The 22,623-nt window shown below is 42.8% G+C and overlaps 1 protein-coding gene across 1 annotated transcript in view; it reads right to left on the bottom strand.

Moving 5' to 3' along the window:
* The window catches only part of VWF (von Willebrand factor), a gene marked incomplete at both ends in the record, with an annotated part of 112,785 nt that extends 93,075 nt beyond the window's left edge, over positions 1-19,710 (bottom strand). The window contains 9 exons of the mRNA XM_010283982.1: positions 1-182; positions 1,197-1,392; positions 4,393-4,493; positions 5,099-5,237; positions 6,657-6,793; positions 12,342-12,388; positions 14,507-14,618; positions 17,241-17,363; positions 19,494-19,710. The exon at positions 1-182 is cut by the window's left edge and continues 49 nt beyond it. Of these exons, the coding sequence (XP_010282284.1) occupies positions 1-182; positions 1,197-1,392; positions 4,393-4,493; positions 5,099-5,237; positions 6,657-6,793; positions 12,342-12,388; positions 14,507-14,618; positions 17,241-17,363; positions 19,494-19,710 (1,254 nt within the window). The remainder of the gene's footprint in view (positions 183-1,196; positions 1,393-4,392; positions 4,494-5,098; positions 5,238-6,656; positions 6,794-12,341; positions 12,389-14,506; positions 14,619-17,240; positions 17,364-19,493) is intronic.
* Between the last annotated feature and the right edge of the window lie 2,913 nt (positions 19,711-22,623).

Genomic DNA, 22,623 nt, shown 5'->3' with positions numbered 1-22,623 from the left:
GCTCTTCCTAGCACAGGCTGCTGCATAACTAGCAATAGCAGAGCACAGGCAATCTTTGCCATTGGAGCAGGAGCAAACATCAAAGCGGCAGTTCTTCACATAGGGAGAGGGACTGACTTCATGGTGGCAGGGTTCAAATGCAGAAGACATCAGAATTGAGCAGGAGTCCTCAGCATATTTGGCTAAAAAGAAAAAAATTACATGCTTGCACTGAATCAATCAGTGGCTTTCAAGAAAAGCTAGAAAAGCCACTGTAAGTATTTTCTTTTTCTTTTGTAAAAAAAAAAAAAACCCACAAACCACCCCCACACACACGGAAGAATAAAATTGGATCAAGTAGGCATAGATAGCATCATATCTCATAGGTCATGAGCTCCACTAAAGGAATAATGTTTCACTAGTAAAACAAATAAAGGAAAAGCAATGCTTTTATATTCTGTTACCACTATTTCTGGTGCTGTACTTCCTTTTATAGGGCCTCTGCTTTCTGCTGCTTTTTATATTTGCAAAATTAAACCTTCTAGACTGCATTACACTCACGAATCACCAGTGCCTGCTCTGATCTACAGCCATAAAATTTTCTGTGTGCTTACTCCCCCCAGAAACCCGAGTTTGCTGTAACACCTGGGACAAGAAAGTTGCTCAGAGAATTTCTCCCCGTGTCCAGCCAGGACAGCCAAGCAGTATGGAGGGAGAGAAGAAGGCTGTCTGTTCAGATGCAGTAAAAGAAGGGAGACAAGGGATCAGGAAAAATGTTTAAGGTGTAAGGACAGAGGGGTGAAGACAACAGGTGTTCTGTCCGCCCAGAGGATAAACATAGTATTGCTATCATTTGTAAGAGTAGACTCAGTGGCACAAGTTTGTGCTGTGGCTGTGAGGGCCTAACTCTGACTGTGGTCCAAACTGAACAGCAGCATGGCCCCACATTACTGATTTTTGTTCTCAATTTTCACACAACATTACATTTTCCTTAGGAAGCCTGCATCAATCAGTATCCCTCTTTTTGGTCGGGGATTTTTGTTGGTTTGGGTTTTTTTTTTTTAACAGAGATTACAGCCACCCCATTGGTAATGTAAGCAACACTAGCTTCTCCTTTTTGTCTTTATTTTTCCTTTATTCATTTTTATTTTTTATTGTTATGTAAAATGGAAGATCACAGTTTGCTGCACATGTTAATTTTGGATGGAGTTCAGTACCTAAACGAGGATTGAGGTTGCAAGGGTCACTGTCTTGTTTTAACAAGTCTTGGCAGTCTGCGTTGAGCTTCCAGGAGTTTCCAAAATCTTCCAGAAGAGCTTCCACCATGCCAGAAGGTGTAAGAAAATCATCCCCTTGGTTACCATTGTAATTTCCACATAGCCCACACATCCTCTCAGAATAGACTGGAGACAGCTAAGGAACACAACATTAGCCTGGTCATCCTCCAGAATAGGTCACCACTGTATAGCAAGATTTTCTAAAGAATGAACCATACACAATTTAACAACGAAGAAAATTCTCAAACACACATTAAAATACTATAGACACAATTTCATTGTACTACATTTTTAAACTTCTAACAAAAATGCTACTATTAGTAGCAGCAGGACAATTTTTGCATGGCACAGTGGTAATTTCAGATGATAACTGAAGGTAAGTAGGAGAAAAATGGCCGCCTTTTGTGCCTTGATTAGCACTCCAGTTTAGTCTTCCCTATTTTTCCCCTTCATTCATATATATGAACTGGGCAACAGTGGGGTTGCATTTTTATTATAGTAAGATGATTATATTTCCAGTGGTAATTTGGGAAAAGATACTGCACTTGAAACTGTTTCACATTTTAAAAGAAAATTTGAAGATGAAGAAAATTTAAACAGATTGTTTTGTCACAAAGCAGATGCAATGTTGGAGGAGTTGTTTCCCTCAGTATTAATAAGGAAAAGAGTACTACAGCTAAAGCTACATTACCTCATATTAGAGCTTCCTCCTGCCTAGAGAAACTTATGACACACTAAAAGCAGCATTGCAAACAACCCACATAGCAGATGTACTTTTCACCCTGTCTTATTCTTGCTGCAAATCAAGGGACAGCTGAAATGGGACCCTAAACTTAGAGGTAAACGGGGGGAAATCTCCTAAGCAACGTCTGCAACACAAAGGCGCCAATATCTTTTATTCTGGTAGGAACTGTCAGTTTCTATTAGAAGTAAAGATATGGTACATCACAGGTACTACCAACTGTCCTCGGGAGCTGACTCAGTGCTTTAATGCTACAGTAGTTCCCTGTATGCATTTAGTAGAGTGCTACTTTAGTCAGATTGGCAGGAGTAACCAGTGAAACATAACCAAAAAAGATAGAAAAACACATTTTTTTAAAAAAATGGCTTCTGTATAACTAAAAATAAAAATAAAAACGTCCTCCAAAATGTAACATAATACTACCCTCCCTTCAAACACAGTGGTCAGAGGGTAAATATGGAGCATCAAAAGGAACAACCATGAATTATTAAAGGTCACGTATCCTTATTACTCCAATGGCCAAGGAAACTACTTTTTCACGTACTCTGCAGACGGACAATGACTCATACAAATCCAAATTCCAACGTATTTTCAAATGGAAGGTCGAATCACAAATGTCAAGTGGTCACAGAAAGGGAAGCCTTCTTGAGGAACATAGAAAGAATTTTTACCAGAAGCCTGGCCAAGATAATGGAAGTGTATCACTTCCCCCAATTGTCAGAAACACTTGGCAACAGGTCAGTCTACAAAACCAGCATGAATTAACTCTCCAAAAGCAATTAAAAAGATGCTTTAGATACCTAGCAAGGGAAGGAGCTCAGAGCAGAACTGAATAGGTGCAGGTGATTGGAGAAACTTCCACCAATTTTATAGCAGAGAGTAGAGGATCTGGAGCAGAAAATAACATTTTAACTGTAAGAAAGAATTTGTCAGGCTATATGGGACTCTGACCAGGCAGTAAAATACTTTGAATATTGAGGAAAGCCAAAACTTCTGAGATGTGTCAAGGGACTGAAGTGAATTATTCTCAGCCCAAAAACAACTTCTAGGACCCTTGGAGCACAGAGATACAGGCTAGATTGAAACAATAACAACAAAACCACAGATGTTTTCTAAAGTTATTCTCGACCTTTCTTCTTTGTTGTCTTTTCAACTCTTGTACTCACTTCTGAACTAGCTTTCATGAACCTTTACACTGTGCCAGACATTTAAGCCAGACTGGGGCAGGCGAGGAGAGTACAAACCATATGCCATGGTTCAGAGAGGGCAGCGCTCACTGCTTGGTAGAAAATCCTAGGAAAACTTGCTTTCTTGGCAAAACTCTCTCAGTGAACAAAAACACCCCACACAGGGCCCAGCTGCAGATCCCTTCTTGCAAGTGGGTCTCAAAGGCAACAGGGCTGTAGTTAAGCACCCATCCATGCAAACACAGTAGGAGTACACAGGTCCACAACCGCCCAGCACTACGCAGGAGCACATCACTCTGACTTAGCCTGCAGGTCATCACACCAGGAAGCAAGACTACAGGTGGGCTCACACTCCTGCGGGAGCAAATACATCATCAGGGACAACACTCACAGTCTCCGAGACCTACCGATCAAAAGAAAACAGCCTCTTGTACAAGCAAAGAGGGCAACAGATGACTTCGCTGGAGAAGCTGTGATGGTTTATCACCTATCAGGAGACTATTCCACAGTAAATAATCTTCCCCCCTTCCCTCACAGGCTTTTCTGAGCTGCAAATCATTCTGCTCGTTATAAAACACACACACACAAAGTGGTTTACGTAAAACATTCTGTTGTTGCGGCTAGACTGCTTCCCTTATACCTCATTTCTTTAAGCCTGGTTTGGGTATTTCTACACTCCACTGCAGTCTGCAGGGCAGACAAACCCTAATTTTTAATCAAGGGTGACTTTAAATATTCCTCACAGTAGAAGGAGCGTGCAACATATCTTCTACGAGTTAATTGACTTTTCCTGGAAATGATGAGTAACCATGTCCCTGCAGCCATATTCTTCCCTTATTTTAAGTCATACAAATCCATTGCTTTAGACATTTGCTTTACAGTTAAAGCAAATGAAAGCAAAAAATCCAGTTTAGAGGGTATCTGCTGAGCAAAACACAAAACTATTCATGGTTAATAATGTGTCATTGCCCAAAAAAAAAAAAGGAGAGAAAAAAAAGCTACCAAGCTGCTGTAGGATGAAAATGTTTGTTTCTGGAATACAAAAGGACCTGTATATTGCTCCGGGGGTAGCAAAAGAGAATGGAATTTCTAACATGCAACACAAAGCAATTTCTCACTTCAGACAAGAACATCTTTGTACATGTTTGGGTGGGATGACAGAGGGGGCAAAAAAGGCAGAAATAAAACACAGAGAAAGAAAGAGTACCTTCACTAGGAGTTCACCATGACCATCCCAGTCAATCTGCAAATCTTCCTCATAGGTAAGGCGAACTGAAGTCTTCACCGTGCGCTGGATACGAAGAGCACCTTAAGACAACCACAAAGGGTCAAGTCAGTGAAGCCAGGATGCAGTGTTTAATTGCATGGGACTGCTCTGTCACACTGAACAGGCCACAGAGTGGGTGCCACAGAGGTGGTGGCACGCAGGTCTGCCAAAACAAGGGTTGCCAGCAATGTCCACTTCACACTTCCCAAGCTTTGCGCATGCTCAGCAGTTTACATCTGCATGGACTGATCCATAGGCTCTGTTTTAATGTACTCAGGAGCCCTAGAAGAAGATACATGTGCATTCTGCAAAAACTCAGGTATTAACTGTGACATTTTGCAAGATAACTGGAAGGATTTCAAGCTCCTGTATAAAAAAAAATAACAATTTTAAAAAGCATAGACCAGCAGTGGTATTCAAAACCACAAATCCAGACCAGCTTCATTATCCTGATTTTAGAAGAACTGAGCCAAGATGTGTCGGCTGCATGGAGAAAAGCTGGAATGACAAAGCTTCTAGAAGAGGCTGCAAGTGAGAATTTGATATTGAAAACACTTTTTGACTGAACTGGGCTACAGCGTGAGAGAAAACACTAGTAAGTAGGACCCCTTCAGTGGCTGGCCAGAGTTAGGCCATGAAGACGCACCTTGTATCACAGGGATCTGTATGTCTTGTCCATTCAGTGAAACTCCTCCTCCATGTTTCATTTTAATGAGGCTGTTGTCCATATCCCGGATTCGGACAGAAGCTGAGCGAGTGCACACGGCATCAGGATCATCCGCACACTACGGAGAAGTGGAAATTTGCCTTGAACCTCAATCTTTCACTTTATTGGTGATGTAGCCCCAGGCCCCCGAAAGACATTTCAGCATCTAATTCAGGAGGTGTTAAGTGTCTCAGTGTTTTTGTGGATCTAGTTTCTGCATCCCACAAACACCAGGCTGGCAGCCTTTCTTCCATTATCCCGCTAATCATGCACCAGGGAGCTATCTGCAGCTCCTCATCTCAGAGCCTGGAAAGCCATCTGCGGGCATTACACCGGACCCCCGGGAGCGGCCCATGCCGGTGACCGGCATCCAGCCCCAGCGGCTTTGGCGAGGGCGGGAAGGGCACGCTGCCCCACGCAGCCCGTCAGCCTGGGACACAGCTGCGTGGCTTGCACTGCCCGAGATTCTTGCGCTATTTATTTTCCCGGCTGTGGGTTACGCAGATGAGGAACCGGGATTGCAGGCCCCCAGGTCTCCTCCCTGGTTTCGAAAGGGAAGTTTCAGTGGAAACTCGTTCTGCAAGTTCTCAAGCACAGATGACCTCAGAGCCGTATTATCAGAGCTTTCTAATGCAGGATGCAGACATAGATGGTGTGTAGCACCCTCACACTGTTTCTTCAAAGCCTGTGACTTCTCTGTGGCTTGTGCCCTGCAAGGCAGGCTGATACTCCCCTTCACTCCTGTCAGTCTCCTGACTCCATTGTACCTCTCCCTGCCTTCAGTTCCTCCGTCCCCGTCCTCTTTCTTCCCCTCTGCTTGATTCGGTACCCTTTTCAGTCCCCAGGTTAGTTCACCTATTCCTACGTGCAACCGGTCGATTAATTTCACGACCGGGTTAACCTCCCTGTGACACCCCCTCCAGGGTCTCCTTCCCTCCCCGCGCTGGCCTGGCTCCCTTTTGGGCCTCTCTCCAGCCGTCTCCGCTCGCTGACCTCCAGCTGCCTCTCTCACATCCGTCAGGGGAGCCGGTGAAGGAGCCGCTGACCGGCCAGCGAGCAACAGGAAGCACCAGCCAACATGACTTAATGGAAAGCAACCCAAGGCACTACTCTGTCGGTGCACCCTACTCAGTCTCTGAGGGAAAATGTCTTTTCCCCGGGGAATTAGCGAGGCACCAGCCTTCGGGGTGCTTTGCACTGGGGCACACCCTCGTCTGCACTTGTTTGTTCAGCTGGCAAAGAGGCGGCGAGGGCTCGTTCTCCAAATCTCATTACGCATCTCAGTCCCCAGGTAGGCTCCTGGGAATGGCAGCGAGGAGAAACAAAACATTTATTAACTAAGGAGAAAGACTGCATCTGTTATTTAAACTAATTACTTCACAGGAAAATTACTTCTGTTGGCCTGTGCATCTGCAATCTGTGTCATACCCCCACAGCCCTTCCCGCTCGCCCAAGAGCGGGCGCAGAGGCGCATGGCGCCAGCCAAGGCCGCAGATACCTGCACGGTCTCGATGATCACGGAAAAGGAATTTTCCACGCAGTCCTTGGCAAATAAGTACTGACAAATCCCGCTGAAGGTGAAATACTTGTTGTCAAAGCTTTTGAAATGGGACTGGCCGGTGACAGAACATTCTCCTGAAAAACGCAGAAAGCCATGAATCACCCCAGGGCCGACTGCGAGCAAAGTCCTGCCCGTCCCCCTCCACAAGCCACTGAGAGGGAAGAGAGGCCCAAGTGGAGCAGGTTGCACAAGGTCCACGTTCCCTGCAGACCAGAAAACACCGGCGAGATGCTTATCTCACTGTTTATTCCTCTAAGTCATTACCAGTAGTAACAGAGGCGCCAACAAAAGCTGGGGAATATGGTATAAATCGCACTCAAGAGATGAAATACATGCCTACGTAAAAGCCTATATAATGTTTCACATGGAGGGTCATGAGGACGTCAGCGAGCAGATCAGCTCTCCGCACTGAAGCGGATTTGATTCTTCTGTAGTATATACCTCAGTGGCCCTGGAAATTCAGCACAGTCACTGAAGTTAGGTCATATCTAGTACTAAAGCGATGAGTGCCGGTGGCACTAACCAATTTTAAAAAGCAACCCACACTCTCTTATGTAGGAACTAAGTTTCCCTCTTCATACAATGGGGAACCTGAGGCACGGAGGTGGAAGTACTAATGCCTAAGACTGCAGAGCTGGGAAAGACACTCAGGATTACCCAGCATTAGTCACAGACTCCATACACTGGGACATGTTCCCTCTTTATTCCTTTGTAGGAGCTTGCAACATCTTGACATAACACACTTTAAATCCACTTCTACTTAGCCCAGTGGGGCACATCTGCATCCATGGAGCTGGCTTCAGAATGTAGGCATTTTTACAGAGTTGAAAATCAAAATTTGCAACAAGACTTGTAGGACTCTCACTGCTGCTCTGTTCTTCTTCTGCAGGGGTCCCTCATTCTTAGGCTGTGTTTCACAGTTGTGTCTTGGCAGATTGTGAGCCCCCTCTTTGTCTCTCTACTGGTGTTTTTAGAGCATTGCAGTACAGTTTTATGAAGGCAACAGTGTCTGAAAGCCTTCTTCACAATGGCCTGAAGCACACAGCACTCAAAAAGTGTTGATTCCTTTGTTGGGCTGCCTTGAATACCAGTAAGTTATTAAAACACTAAAGTAAAAATATCTTATCAGAATGAAGACCTGGAAGATAATCACCGCTGGAGTTCTTCCAAGGGCAGAATTTATGCTGGACTTTACTCTGAACCATTATCTTAATTAACTGGCATAAAGTTAAAAATAATTCTATAGTTACAATAGTCACATCTAAAGTCCTTACAGAATAATGCAGAAGTCTGGCTTTCCCACCCTTCTACTACAAAAAGAGGCTATTTAAACATAACATCTTAAAATGTTTTGGTAAGTTGTGGCTTTTCATTTCCAGGAAGGCAGTATTCAGATGCCACAACTGGGATTTAGTACCCTGTTATGCTAGGGTGTCTGCAAACACTTAGGGAGGCTCCAAATCCACAAAGCTTGCAAAGAAATTCTTTCATATGAGAAGACTACCAACCACACTTAAAGATGGTCCCACAGAAAACAAGGTGGGCAGAGACGTCCTTGTCCGGAACAAAATTCAGGTGCTGGGCCTACATTGGCAATCCACTGACAAAGGATGGAGAAAGGTTAAATGTTACAAGCTGGCAGGTGAACCCCATGAGTTATTGTCACTTCACTGCCTTTGAGTCCCACAGAAGATCTGTCTATTGAACATCAAGTGGAAATTTCCCTCTTCAACATATTATTCAGTGTTAACCATCTTAAACCAGCCTAAAGCACAACCTCACAGATCCTGAGGATTCTCAGCCTTGCACAGCTCTGATTTGCCCTAAGAAAAGTCCAGCACACGCTGGATGCTTGTCATCCTCTGGAGAGTAAGGCGGCTTGGTGTTTACTATGTCACCCTGGAAATCCTACTTTCTGTTCAATTAAATTTGGACAAAGGTAAAACAAGTGTTATTCTACTGAATTTCTGAGACAATTAACTGGCTATCAATCAGATGTGGAGAACAGATTTAAAGAAAACTAGGCATAACACACTATATTACATGCAGTTTGATTTCCAGGGCATTCTCTGCAACTAGGAACCAAGAGGTTTGCAGCATGGAGAGCTAGGGACTGCTACCCAATACAAGTATCAGCCCTTTGGCATTGCTCCTGGAAAGGAAATTTCTTTCCTGCAGCAAAGTCTCTTTGTATGGGTCCCTCTACCTACTCCATTTGGTGTAATGAATCTCATGAGATTTACTGAAGCCTACTGCCTTCATAATTAATTTAATTATGATACCATCTTGAAAGCTTATTGCTAGCACTAGCCAGCTATTGCTAGTTGGCTGACACAGCACTGCCTTCTGAAGCGCTACCTCCAGCTGGGTACCCAGCTTTATCACCAAACTTACAACTAGGCAATTCATTCCCATAATATAAGAGAAACTTTCCCTGAAAAACAAGTCGGTAAAAAAAATAATGGAACTACCTTGAGCTTATCTAAGTACATAAACTTTCTGTGACACATGATTTGAGAAATATTTGTTGCAAAAATATTCAACCAACAATAAAAATATGCTCCAATATTGATTGAAATACAGACAAAACAGGACAGGTAACAATGGCTGTTATAATAACAATTGGTGACTGTTCTTATCAAGGACTGCTACTTTGGGAGGCTTTGCTGCCCTCCCACACTGTCTCAGCACAGTTAGTAGTTGTTAGCAGGTACATGTACAACAGCTGCACTGATACAAACTTCAGTCTTGCACAAGCCTAGCTGAAAAGTGACTTGGATATATCGGCGGAAGATACAAAAATAAGCTGGCTTGTCTTTCTGACTTCTGCTCATTCGGCACAGCTTCCCAACTCAAAAAAGGCAGCAACACTATTTTCCCTCTTGCACAAAGCTGTATATCAGCATCTGTTTGCAAGCCTCCATATCAGGCTTATCTTCCTTTCTATAATCACTATGAAGAAAACATGGCTGGAGTTGAGGATAAAAATTTGGCCCACATAGTATTCATAATAGCCCAGAAAGCAAGGACATTAAGAGCTATAACCTAGGTAAAAACTGAAGTTAGAAAAGGACCTATTTCTTGTTTGTAAACATGTTGCTGCCCATTAGCTAAGAGACATAACAAACCAGCTGGGGCTGTGTCCTTGATTTAGACGGTGAGAAACCCTGGACTTGGAGAGATCTCTAGTGAACACCTCAAGCATGGGGCTTTTCACAGTTCTGCTAGGCATAACTCACTAAAATGTCATTTATATTTTTAAAATTTGCATACCACCCCACATTTTTTTTACTGCTGACATGTGGGGGCAAGTGCTCTTTCAATTCTAAAGCAGGACGAAATAAAGCATTGATGGGTCAGGCAAGCTTAAAGTTACTAGAAAGACAAACTTTTTGATATCCATTTTAAGACTGTTGTAATTCTCCTAATTTGTGAGGATTTCATGGTCTCATCTCAAAAAAAACCAAAACAAAAACACCAAACCCAAAAAACCTGCTCTCCCTTTTCCTGTCCTGCCATAACCCCAGTGTCTTTCTCATTCCTTCCACTCTCAGTTCCCAAAAGCAAGGAGAACAAACAAGATAAAGAGCCGTGCCGTCTCCCAGCAGACTTCTATGCACAACGCAAACAGAGTCAAATATTGTTTCAGGTCAAGCAGGCCTTTCCATGGCTGAACATAATGCAAAAACTGAGACAGGGGATGGGCCACAAAACTAGCAGGTCCTGCTTGACTAACTTGATCTCTTTCTATGACAAGGTGATCCGCTTAGTGGATGAGGGAAAGGCTGTGGATGTTTTCTACCTGGACGTTAGTAAAGCCTTTGACGTTGTTTGGCACAGCATTCTCCTGGAGAAACTGGCTGCTTATGGCTTGGATGGGTGTACTCTTCGCTGGGTAAAAAACTGGCTGGATGGCCAGGCCCAGAAAGTTGTCATGGACTTAAATCCTGTTGGTGGCCAGTCACAAGCAATGTTCCCCAGAGATCAGTATTGGGGACAGTTTTATTTAATATTTTTATCAATGATCAGGATAAGGGCATTGAGTGCACCCTAGGTAAGTTTGCAGATGACACCAAGTTGGGTGGGAGTGTTGATCTGCTGGAGGGTAGGAAGGCTCTTCAGAGGGATCTGGACAGGCTGGATCAATGGACCAATGCCAACTGTTATGAGGCTGAACAAGGCCGGGTCCTGCACCTGGGTCACAACAACCTCATGCAACGCTTCAGGCTTGGGGAAGAGTGGCTGGAGAGCTGTCTAGCAGAAAAGGACCTGGGGGTGCTGGTTGACAGCTGTCTGAATATGAGCCAGCAGTGTACCCAGGTGGACAAAAAGGCCTATGGCACCCTGGTTTGTATCAGAAATAGTGTGGCCAGCAGAACTAGGGGAGTGATTGTCCCCCTGTACTCGGCACTGGTGAGGCTGCGCTTTGAATACTGTGTTCAGTTTTAGGCCCCTCACTACCAGAAAGACATTGAGGTGCTGAAGCCTGTCCAAAGAAGAGCAACGAAGCTGGTGAAGGGTCTAGAGAACAAGTCCTGTGAGGAGCAGCTGAGGGAACTGGGGTTGTTTAGCCTGGAGAAAAGGATGCTCAGGGGAGACCTTATTGCTTTGTACAACTATCTGAAAGGAGCTCGTAGCAAGGTAGATGTCAGTCTTTGCTCCCAAGTGGCAAGCAATAGAACGAGATCAAATAGCCTCAGGTTGCACAAGTGGAGGTGGAGACTGGATATTAGAAAAAATTTCTTCACCACAAGGGTTGTCCAGCACTGGAACAGGCTGCCAAGGGAAGTGGTTGAGTCACCATCCCTGGAGGTATTTAAAAGACACGTAGATATGGCACCTAAGCACTAGCACATGGTTTAGTGGTGGACTTGGCAGTGCTATGTTACCGGTTGGACTTGGTGATCTGAAAGGTCTTTTCCAACCTAAATATTTCTATTATTTTGTCATTCTATGAAATAAGGAAGGCAGCATTTTTCTGGACAATGTATAGCATGAAAAGTCACATTCCACATGTAGGATAAAAAACTGGGACAGCATCCACCAGTACTGGTGAGTTTGGGAGGCAGAGTACTAGGAAGGGGAGGAAGAACACCTGCAGAGTTGCCTCCACCCACAGAAGGCAGGGTGGCCACCTTCTTCCTGGGCCTGTAGCTCCTTCACCTATAACATGACTGTTAGGGCCCAAATCCATAGGGTATTAAGAGTGATCCAATCTACTCCCAGTACTTCGAATTGTCCCATCAACAAAAGTATGCCAATTCAGACAATCAGATAGGGAACAGTTCCTGGTCAAAGAAACCCAGCAGTGTTTCTCTGCCTGAAAGTCAATCCTCTGAACATCCAGACTCTTATATCTTGGTAAACTAAGCAATCAAAAGACAAAGCATTCTTCTCACCAAACAGGATTTTTCATTGCTACACATAAACCATACAGCACAATATCTGGCTTTTCTCACAAGAAGAACTTAGAAGTATGACCCCATCTGGATTGCACTGGAGCAAGCAAGTAAGAACAAAGACAGACTCATTTTTTGTGTGGAAAAAAATAAGTGGAATGTAAATGGAAGGCATGTAGTCAAGGCTTACTTGTCAAATCTGAAAAGAGTAGAGCCAACATACCTGGGCATTCTCCGTTGCTGCAGATCCAGGTGCCACGTCGACAAATGCTAGGAAACATGTGACAAGTTAGGCAAGAGTACATGAATCCAAATCTTCTGTTGCAACTTTTTCACAAATAATTGAAACGTGGGCCCCTGTTTCAGGGAAATTAGACCAGTGCCTAGTACCCGTTCCATCTCCCATAACCTTGTTTCTTAATATATCTATTCCTTTTTACCATCATTCAACAGCAATTGCTGGTAACATGAGCTGGAATGGTTGCAAAACTCAAGAGCTTCTGTTTTCCTCTGCCAAAGCTCTGGGTTTAATAGTTTTCAACTACATTCCACTGATGTGGAATGAGTTTTAAATGCAGTTCTCAAGGTATGACTATTAATATGGCAGAATCATGGGGACAAAAAAAGTTTTTTTCTATTATTTTTTTTCTAACTCCAGAAAAATCATATACTACAACCTCCAACTCAAAGAATGTAACTTCAAAGCCAGATCAGGTGGTTGAGTTCCTTGTCCATTTGAGTTTAGAAATCTCCAGGATGAGGTCGCACAGCCTCCCTGGGCAGCTGTCCTAGTGCTGTACTGTCTCAGGGGAAGAATTTTTTTCTTCTGTCTAAACAGAACTTCCCCTGCTACAACTTGTGCCGATTGCTTCATGCTCTTTCTCTATTTGCCTCTGAGAAGAGTTTGGCTTTGTGTTCTTTACAACTTCCCTTTAGGCAATGGAAGTTCCCCCAATAACCTTTAAACGAATCTATTTCCCTTTGGTCTCTTCACGTCATAAACTCTCCTGCTGTGATCACCTCCAGTGTCCCCCATAATACTCTCTCCAGTCCGTAATCCTCTCTCTTGCACTGGCCACACTACTCCAGTCACGGCCTCATGAGTTCATCACAGGAGAGCAATAATCCCTTTCCTTCACAGGCCAGCTAGACTTCTGCTAAAGCAGACCTTCATCATTCTGATGGCACACTGCCCACTCAAGCTCCTCTTGCTTAGCTTCCTTTTCTGTGCAAGTTGCAAGGAGGTAGATTATGTGTGCTTTGATGACTTTGGGTGGTGGATTTAGTGCCATCCCCCATAGGCACTACTAGTAACCGGTAACATGCACTGAGATGCCTGTCATTCCTGGGTCTGTGGGATACCATGCCAGACAATCCTAGAACCTCCAAAATCAATTAAGTTTCAAGAGATGTTAGATTCTTCTTATTCCTTTAATTATCCCAGCCCTTGAAAACCATTTGTGGGTAGTCAGTTTATTGAAGATGGTAAATGCAGAGCTGATGGAATGACATCAGGAATAACAGGAATCATTTTCTAACAACACAGTCTATCAGGCAGCACTGACCTCCCAAGAGCACTAAGGTGGAAGAATACGGACAATCTCAAAGCTACAGACAGCTCCAGGGAAAAAGACAAAATGCTAGTCATGGTTATGGTTCATATTCTGTGACACATGGTGCAGGTAATGAAAAACTTCTGATTAACAGTGATGATGCATAGACCATTTTTCTTCTGCATATGGTGGCCTTTACTGAGTCCTTCTTCTGTACTCTAATTGGAAACACCTGGGCACAGAGTTGTCTGAACTCCTTCCACAAATATGTTCACACTTAACCAGATCAGGAATACATTATTCATTCCCCTTCCTTTCTTTATACAGCTAGCCTTCCCCTTCAGGCTGGCATTTGTGAGTGAAAGAAAAATTGAGCCATACAGCTGGGAAGGTTCATTAGCTTTGCAAGAAGTTCCAAGGACGTGCCTGAGCTAAATCCTCTTGGAAAGAAACGGTGTTTAAAGGTTAAATAAATGTAGGAAGTGAAAACAAAGACACCATCGCTGACACTAACCAGACATGGGAACCTGCCGGTCTGTCTTATCCACAGGAAACAGGTAGTTCTCTATGTTTGAAGGAGTATGACCCTCACATTGTTCTATCAGATCAAATATCCCTTTAAAAGCAGAGCTGATTTTGTATTTGTGAACAGCTCACTTCTTGGAAGGGGCTGGCATTTCCAATAAGAGAGCAGGTTCTTTGCCAACGAAAGGAAATTTTTAAGAAAGAGAGAGACACATTTCTAGAAAGATCACCTAAAACAGTCACTAACTGGTGTGCAGTACTTATCTAGAGCAACTGCAACCACACCAAAGTAACACGGAGTTTAGTTTACCATGAGTTGCAGTCCTGGGAGATGGTGAAGCCAGGAGGATAATGTTTTCCAGAGTGGATGCAGGAGCAGTCGGAGCTTTCAATGCAATGTTCACCATCAAGGAGCTTCCCCTCTGGATAGATCAGGTAGCATGAGATACACATACCACACACACAGAGAGACACAAATATAAATACAATTAGATTGTCTAGTTCTTCATATACTTTGGCAAGACTTCATATGCATTATTACACATAGTTAGTCACAGCAGCAATGAAATAGAATGAGGCCTGCCAAAAAGCCTGCCTGGTGGCTTTTTGGCAGGCTGGTGTCTACACCTACACCACCAGGGCTGGTGTCTACTTTCCTTCTAGTGCTGCCTCTCCCCAAGATGTGCTGAATGGAGCATTTCTGGTGCTCCCAGAAGAGCTCTTTGCTTAATGAGTCCCCTAGTCCAAAACACACATATTGGAACATACGTGAATCAAACACAGGGAGCATGATCAAGGTTGATCAGAGCTGGTCTACAAACCTGACTGTTGGAAAAATACATTCACTTCACTGACTGCAGTAAGGGGTGTCCATACAGGTTTTGTATTTGTTGTAAGAGAACAGAAGAGGAGACAAAGTAGGGAATGCAGAAACAGAGTTGGACACCATAAAAGTCTAGCAGATAGGGTCTGAGAGAAAGAAACATTATCATGTGGAGTTGTGGTTTCTCTTCTCAACTTCTGCAGAAGCAAAAAGTGAAAGGGCCAACATCCCAACTTGGATCCAACTGCCGAGGTTTCCATATTATACAACTATAATTACCTATTCTATATATAGAGTATTTTATCTTACACAGATAAACGGAGGCACAGAAGAGTTAAAAGACTTGTCTGAAATTGTACTATAAGCTAGCAACAGAAGAAAGGACAAGTTTCTTTCTCTTAGATCCCCATGTTGACAGGTAGTTGGTATTCCTCCTTTTTTAAAAGAGCTGCTGCAGCAAAACATTTGTTTGATGAAAACCCCTCTCCCTCCTCTTTGAGAGTCTCCTTCCTGTCACCTGCAGAGATTTTGGCCTTTTTCCCTGGCAGCAGCAGTCACAACTGAGAGTGAGACACAGGTGGGTGTCCCCTTTCTCCCATTCTTCCCATAGATCTGCCTTGGAAAGATCTTTGCGGTTGAGAAAATCCTTCCAGCAAGAGATATTCAAAACAAGATCTGAGCATTTAAGATTGGTGTGGGTCTCCAGAGAGCACAAGAAAACAGAACATGTGCCTTTTTTCCTGGCAATAGTAATTCCATTTACAGCAATTAAAGTAACTGTGTGGTGCATTTAAGGAAAAAAAACCAACGTATTTGTTGAACAGATCCTTTTTACCCTTGGAGCACTGGAGGGAAGCTAAGCAAAGGCATAACCCTTATCCTAAATCCCAAATTCCTCTATTCATCTGTCAGATCCTCTCAATTCTCTGTGAAACTCAAATCAAAGTTCTTCCCTGTTGACTGTGCGCCAAATAACAGTAAAAGTTTTGAACTGCTGATTGTTATTTCTTTTTATGCAGTGCGTTCTACCCATCTACTTGTTCCTCATGCAGTATCCTTTCTGTTGAACTCCTGTTACACTGCTTTTCAGTTCCTGTCCCCTCAAACCTTTCCTACGCTGAACTGACCAGTGCAGCTACCAAAGGAAGAATATAGCAAGAGTCCTTGTGCAGCCAGTGGATTCATCTCCTTCAGCTTTTCCCAACACCTCCAGGACTGCACAAATAGATCCTAATAGCTAGATCCTTCACAATAAAATAAGCTCCTGTGTCTAGTTACATCACCCATCACCCTCCATGTGCACCTTCCCAGGTCCTGACACAGAGTGATAACTTTGAACCTCCAGTAAGTCAGAGACTGGCAGTTAAATGGGAAACTACTAAGATCTGAATGCAATAACAACTCCACAAATCACTACCTTGTTTTGGAAACCATATTAAGTTCTCAGTAAACCTCCATCACACTTGGTGTCTTGTACAGGGGGACAGTAAATACCTCTCTGTATTTGCACAAAGTACAGATTTGAAGGGTGAAATGCAGAAATAGTCCTATTAAAAACAAATCAACATAAAAAACAAACCAAGAAAAAACAACAAAAAACAGCTAGAAGCTGGGAGCATATGGAGCTTTGCAGCCAGGAATAAAACTCTCCTCCTGCAGTCAAGAACAAATGACAGAGGAGGAAAACTGTGGTGGTTGGGCTGCCGCCTTTAAGCCAATCAAATCTCCTGTACAAATGATTCAATAATAAGTGAAATCATTCATCTAAAATCATTAATATCTTTGGAATTATAGTTTTCATTATATTGAAATATATATGCAAGCTCTACACGTACTGTTTTTCTGTAAGAAACTCCATCAGCACATTCTCTGCTCTTTCTTCCTCTAACTAGATGCTTCTAACCACAAGCAATTCAAAAGGAATCCAGAAACGTCAATGGTAAGCGGTCCCTCACCAAGAAAGGAAGGCAATCCTAGAGTATTAGATGGTGCTGATTTTCACAGAAACATTTACTTTTTAGTCGGGTCTGAAAATGGGCTTTTCATGGAGTGAGTATACAGGCATTACAGAAACTGGTTTATTCTAGGCCATGGTCCCAGAAAAGAGAAGTGTTTCTGATTTCAGGAAAATGTAAGGGAAGACACATCTTTCCTTCTTCTAATAAAATAGGAGGCATCGTTGCCAAATGTTTCTCTGTAAATAACCCAGTAAATAAATTACCAGGGCAGCTGCAGCCATCAACACATTGTCCGTGACACACTTCATTGATATTCAGGCTCTGGCAGGTTTTGACACAAGGGGATACACATTCCTTATACTTCATGCCAACTGGACATCTTGGCCCTGAAACAATTAAAAGAAATTAGAAATGCAAATTCCTCAATAACTCTTAAATAATAAATCCTTTAATTATCAAAGGCTGAACCATAGAGACATCAAAAAGGTCATATCCTCTCCAATCAACAATTTCTTTTTCAGAAGCAGAACGTTCAAGAAACACTTGATTTTCAGTTTGCTGCAATATCAGCATCTGTCAGGCTGTGTAGTAAATACTTAGAGGTTAAAACCAATTTCTTTTCTAATAAATTGAGTCTTAATAACTAAAACCAAGCGCATTAAGAACAATCAAACATGGGATGAAGCTTTGAAATAACATCTAAGTAATTTGGAGAGACAAGCATGTTCTTTACCTTTAAGCTATGCAGTTACTCCACTCATTTGTGAAATTATACTGTTTTGTGTTTCCAGAGAGAGCTGGGAGAAAGTTAAGACTCTGAAATCCCATTCTCCTTCTTCCAGACGACTGCCAGCATGGGATAACACCCATGCTGTGGTATCTTCACTGCTGTCATTATCTACGCTAGGCCATCATGCAAGCACACACCATAGCGATTCCTTCATTTTGTGCATAGACATACCCTGCAAGACTGCGTGGGCATGGAGTTGGAAAAGATTAGAGCCTGCTCTTTCCCAGCAGATCCTCTATTGAAGGAGATGGGAGGGTAATGAAGGAGCGGTCTTGCCCGCTCCAGGGCAAGGGCTGTAGGGCTTGGGCACCAGCTCGCACCAGTACACTGTGCCCAGAGCTACAGCCCTTCAATGCAGCAGAGCATTTCATGCCTTCAACGCAACTATCGTCATCATCTCCTGAGAAAGCATCACAGCATAGATGAAGGGTGATGGAAAATTAAGCTCCTGATGTGGCAGCAGGCCACCTCTCTTCTTCCTGACTCAGAAAAAAAATGTGGTTTGTGAAGTCAAGGGTCACAAATGAGCTCTAAAACTCCTGGGAACAGAGAGGGGTTCATTTCACTCGTGGCTTTAGTTAGACTTAACGACAGCCCTAGCAAAAACGGGTTCTCTGGCTTGCACCCTGAGCAAGGAGACAAGTTTTCATAAGACCCCTTTTATGTCACAATGGAAAGGTAGCAAATTATTGCTAGAAATAAGGCTCTCCTCTGGTGCACAATCTCTTGAACAAGTGGTTGGCAGTATCCTTCTGCCCTAACCATAATCTGAAGGCACAGTTTTCTTCAGTGGTGGCCAATAGCAGAATATCTTTACCAGAGAAGAAAATGTTGTCAGTACAAATCAGTCAGTTACCCCATGAAAACAATTTACATAAACATCATGAGAAAATTGTCCTTCCTGTGTAATGTGAAAACATGAAAAAAATCATTGAGAACACGATATTACAGGATTGATTTTTTTTAATTATTATTCGTTTATGTGCTTATGTATTTAACTGGGGCTCTCCAGTGGAGGTATATGTGTGTATATATGTATATCAACAGTGGGTGCAAACATGACCTTTCCTCTATAAATGCAATCCGTCCCAGTAAATCTCTGCACCTCCTTGTTACAAAATCTTAGCAGAGATGCAATCAGGACATCTGACCTCAGCAAAATTGGGCTAATAAAGGCAACATTTCAAGATGCAATCAGGATCCCTAACCTAGACAAAATTTGGCTTAAAAAAGGCAAAATCTCAATTTCAACATAATTGGTTCAAGCAAATAAAGGATGAAACAATTGTCTTTACAAAAAAAATGTTAAGGAGAGCCTTTCACAAGGATGCTTACAAGTCCAGTCTGGATAACATCACATATCTGAACCATATGTGAAATAGCTCCTAAACATCCTAGTCTATACCTTTGTGTATCAAATAAGTCTTCACTGACTTTGTATACCATAGTGGGACCTGTAACAGTTCAGAATCTTCTTCATATTCAGTTCAAACAATACTGCCTTAGGGACAACAACTTCTAGAAAACCGTGGGTGATGGAGAGCTGAAAGAGGGGGCGAGAAAAGGCACTTCAGATAAACAAAAGTGACAGGCACTTCAGATTCTAACCTGCCTGAAATAAGACCCTAAATAAGCACCAGTTGCTTTTAGCTGCAGCACATAAATCTGCAAGATGGGCATGATCTCATTTGGGATAAACAGCCTAGGAATAATCCTGTCAGCTTACTGCATGAGCTCTCTTCAGGCCACCCATCCAAAATCACTCCTTCATGAGCACAGCTTCTTGAGTAATCAAGGAACACTGAGCAGTGACAGTCCATGCCCTGGGTACAAGCACAGATGTCTCTTTCACAGAGATCAATGTATGGCTCTGGATCAACTCGATGGTGGCACCGGGAGAAGGTCAAAGATGTTCTTAGCAGCTGGCAGGTTTCCATGACACCCTGCATGACAAGTGAGGAGCAAAGGTAGAAAGGGAGAGAGAAAAGGGGACAAAATTAGTTACTATAGTCTCAGGAAGAAAGGAGAAAACCCAACTTTTGCAAACACTGTCACCACTGTTGTTAAATAACATCATGGTTATTAAACACCACCATGTAGTTAAAAACCATCATAGTCAAAAGCTAGTAGTGAGTTACATCCATTTATTCACCACATCCATATATACACAGAGGTACATTAATATACTGATTACTATAAAATAGAGTGTCATATAAGGGGATGTTTCACACAGAAACAGGTCAGTCAGTCAGCAAATGGAGGGAAGCAAAGAACTGCTTCCTACCCAGTGAAGAACCAGATGGTGTCTGGAGTACCAGGAAGACACGCACAGCAAGGGAGAGGAACTTACGATTGAGGTATTTAGGAAGAAAAATAACCAGACCATCATTTGGATAATGAGGGAACACAGTAAGTTTCAGAGTGAAAGATCGGGTCTGACTGGAATCCGAGGAATCAAATTTGTTTCCCACTTCTGGCCATATGTTCCTGTCACTCCTGCTGGCTTGTCCAATGCACAACAGGTCGATTTAACTCAGTCAAATGGAAGAAAAGTAACTCAGGGAAAAAAGCAATTTGTTCTGCTCTTCTCATGAGTTAAATCAGCATGGTGACAGCTAGTATAAGGAGAGGACTGCACAGTGAGATGGCGGGGAGGGTACCAAGACTTCTCCTTTGAGACAGCAGCAAGTGAAGATGAAACTTAGCTGTACGTGAAACAAAACCTAAGGAAACCTTAGTTCATGGCTAAGTTCTCCAAGGGAGGCTCACAAGTAGACTTTCTCTTCCATATGCATTATGTCACAGTTCAGTAAGTCTGAGGTCCTCAGTGCAACTTTCTGAAGGGATGACACTGAGTTTAGAGAAGTGGAAAAATTATTTTCTGGTACAAACCTAGCACAAACAGTTGAAGCATAACTTTCTTCTACTTATTTGTCAGTGTTTTATATAAGCAGATGTACCCATGCTGTATATTTCAGGTATTACACATAGTGGTTGGAAGCAGGGTGGGCATGTTCTTCAGAGTAGTTCACAGTAATGATGCATTACTCCTGAATGCCTTAGCAAGTACCTGAGGTGACAGCACATACAAGTTGCTGGGGGGAGGTGGACAAAGACACAGAGAAAGAGTATTGTTTGCATTTTTGGGGAGGTGAAAAACGGGGAGGAAAAAACCCACAGAGTTCAGCAGATGTCTAGATGTCTTCTCCGAATGGCAGATGGTATACCTGAATAGGAAGACTGCTGAGTAGAAAAGACTTTCTTTTGCTAAAGGGTGTTTTGTCCAGGTGATCAGCTAAAGCTAGTACAGATCTGAACTGAGAGAGAACTTCTTGTTTATGAAAACAAACCAACCAGAAATGTCTGGCTCATTGGGAGTATATTCAGGGTTTAGCAAAATGCTCAGTGAGTAACTGCATACACGAAGAGGTTTTGAGCTTTCTGAGCAAGGCCTCAAGGAACTTAAAAAATGCTAACTGAGCACCATTAGAGAGCTGAACATGACTGTCCTCCAGAAAATCATCTCCAGCCTGGAGTAATTCTGATGCCCTGACAGCAGTCACCATGCTGAACCAGCTGGAAAAAAAAGACTAGAAGGAAGGGAGCAGGAACAGTATAAATGGTGGTTGGTGCTGCTCTAAGACTACACAGAAATAGGAGAAAGCTGAAAAAGTGCCCTAAGGGTGGAAGTAACAACAGAAGCGGCCAAAAAAGCTATTAAAAAAGTGCTTCAAGATGAAGCTGATATAACTGAAAGTGAGCTCAGAGCCATTCAGAGGATGACCGTGCAGCAACTCTTGGATCAAAGCCTTGATCCAGATACTTGCAACAGAAAAACCAGTATATGCAATAAGCCTCTTTAGGGGCTGTGTTAATAAGCTTCTTAATAAGGTAATAACCTTGTTAAAAAGGTAATACAACTTAACTGTTACGTTGCACTAGAACTCAGACTCCGCATATTCCACTAAACAGTAAACCTAGTAGAAGCAATCTTTTATGACCATGTTTATTACATACCAGTAAATGTTAGATGTGAAAGTGACTTTAAAACTAAAGGAGATTCCACACAGGGGGATAAAAAAAAAAAAAAAGAGCCTCTTTTTTTCCCCTATTGTGTTCTTTGGTCTTAGTCTTGTTCAATAACAACACATGTAATGACTGAGCTCTAGCTGATTACCAAGAAACCAAGTGATACATGTTAGAAAGCAACAAACAGTTCATTTTCTTTGTGTAAAGGTTTTCTTGACATTTAAATTGTTTCAGATTTTTTAGTGACTTCATACAAGAAATCATAGCTGAAATTTTCCCATCTTTTAGACATATCTCTTATGATGAATTAAAGGACATGAGCTGAAATATGGGTAAATCCAAATAGATACAAAGCCCAAAACCAGTTTTCACCATGAGGGTGGTCAAAGACTGAAACAAATCTTCAGAGAGGCTGTGGAACCACCACCCTTGGAGACATTTGAAATGTGAGTGGACAAGGACATAAGCAACCTGACCTAGGATGGCCTTGTTGCAAGCTGGGTGTTGGCTTAGATGGCCTCCAATGGTCCCTTCCAACTTAAACCATTCTGCAATTTTTATTTTGTCTCCTTTCTTTCTTTAAAACTCAGTGGTCAGGTTGAACTAAGAGTGGTCTTTGTTCTTTAGTTTAGGGGACAAAGCACATACGTGGTGAGCACAAGATATTTATTCCTGCTCATCAAGCAACAGACCTGGAAGTGGCTCCACACAGACAAAGAAACATGTAAAACCAGCACACCAGGGAGTGAAGCCTCAGAGTGAAACAGTGCTTAGAGTACGGGTGGCTGTAAGATTAAAACTAGCAGAAATGACTGCAGTATCCAAAA

The sequence above is a fragment of the Phaethon lepturus genome, unplaced genomic scaffold (assembly GCF_000687285.1).
Source record: "Phaethon lepturus isolate BGI_N335 unplaced genomic scaffold, ASM68728v1 scaffold5453, whole genome shotgun sequence".
Lineage (NCBI taxonomy): Eukaryota > Metazoa > Chordata > Aves > Phaethontiformes > Phaethontidae > Phaethon > Phaethon lepturus.
Note: the sequence above shows the minus strand (reverse complement) of the source record. Positions and strands in the feature narration are given on the sequence as shown.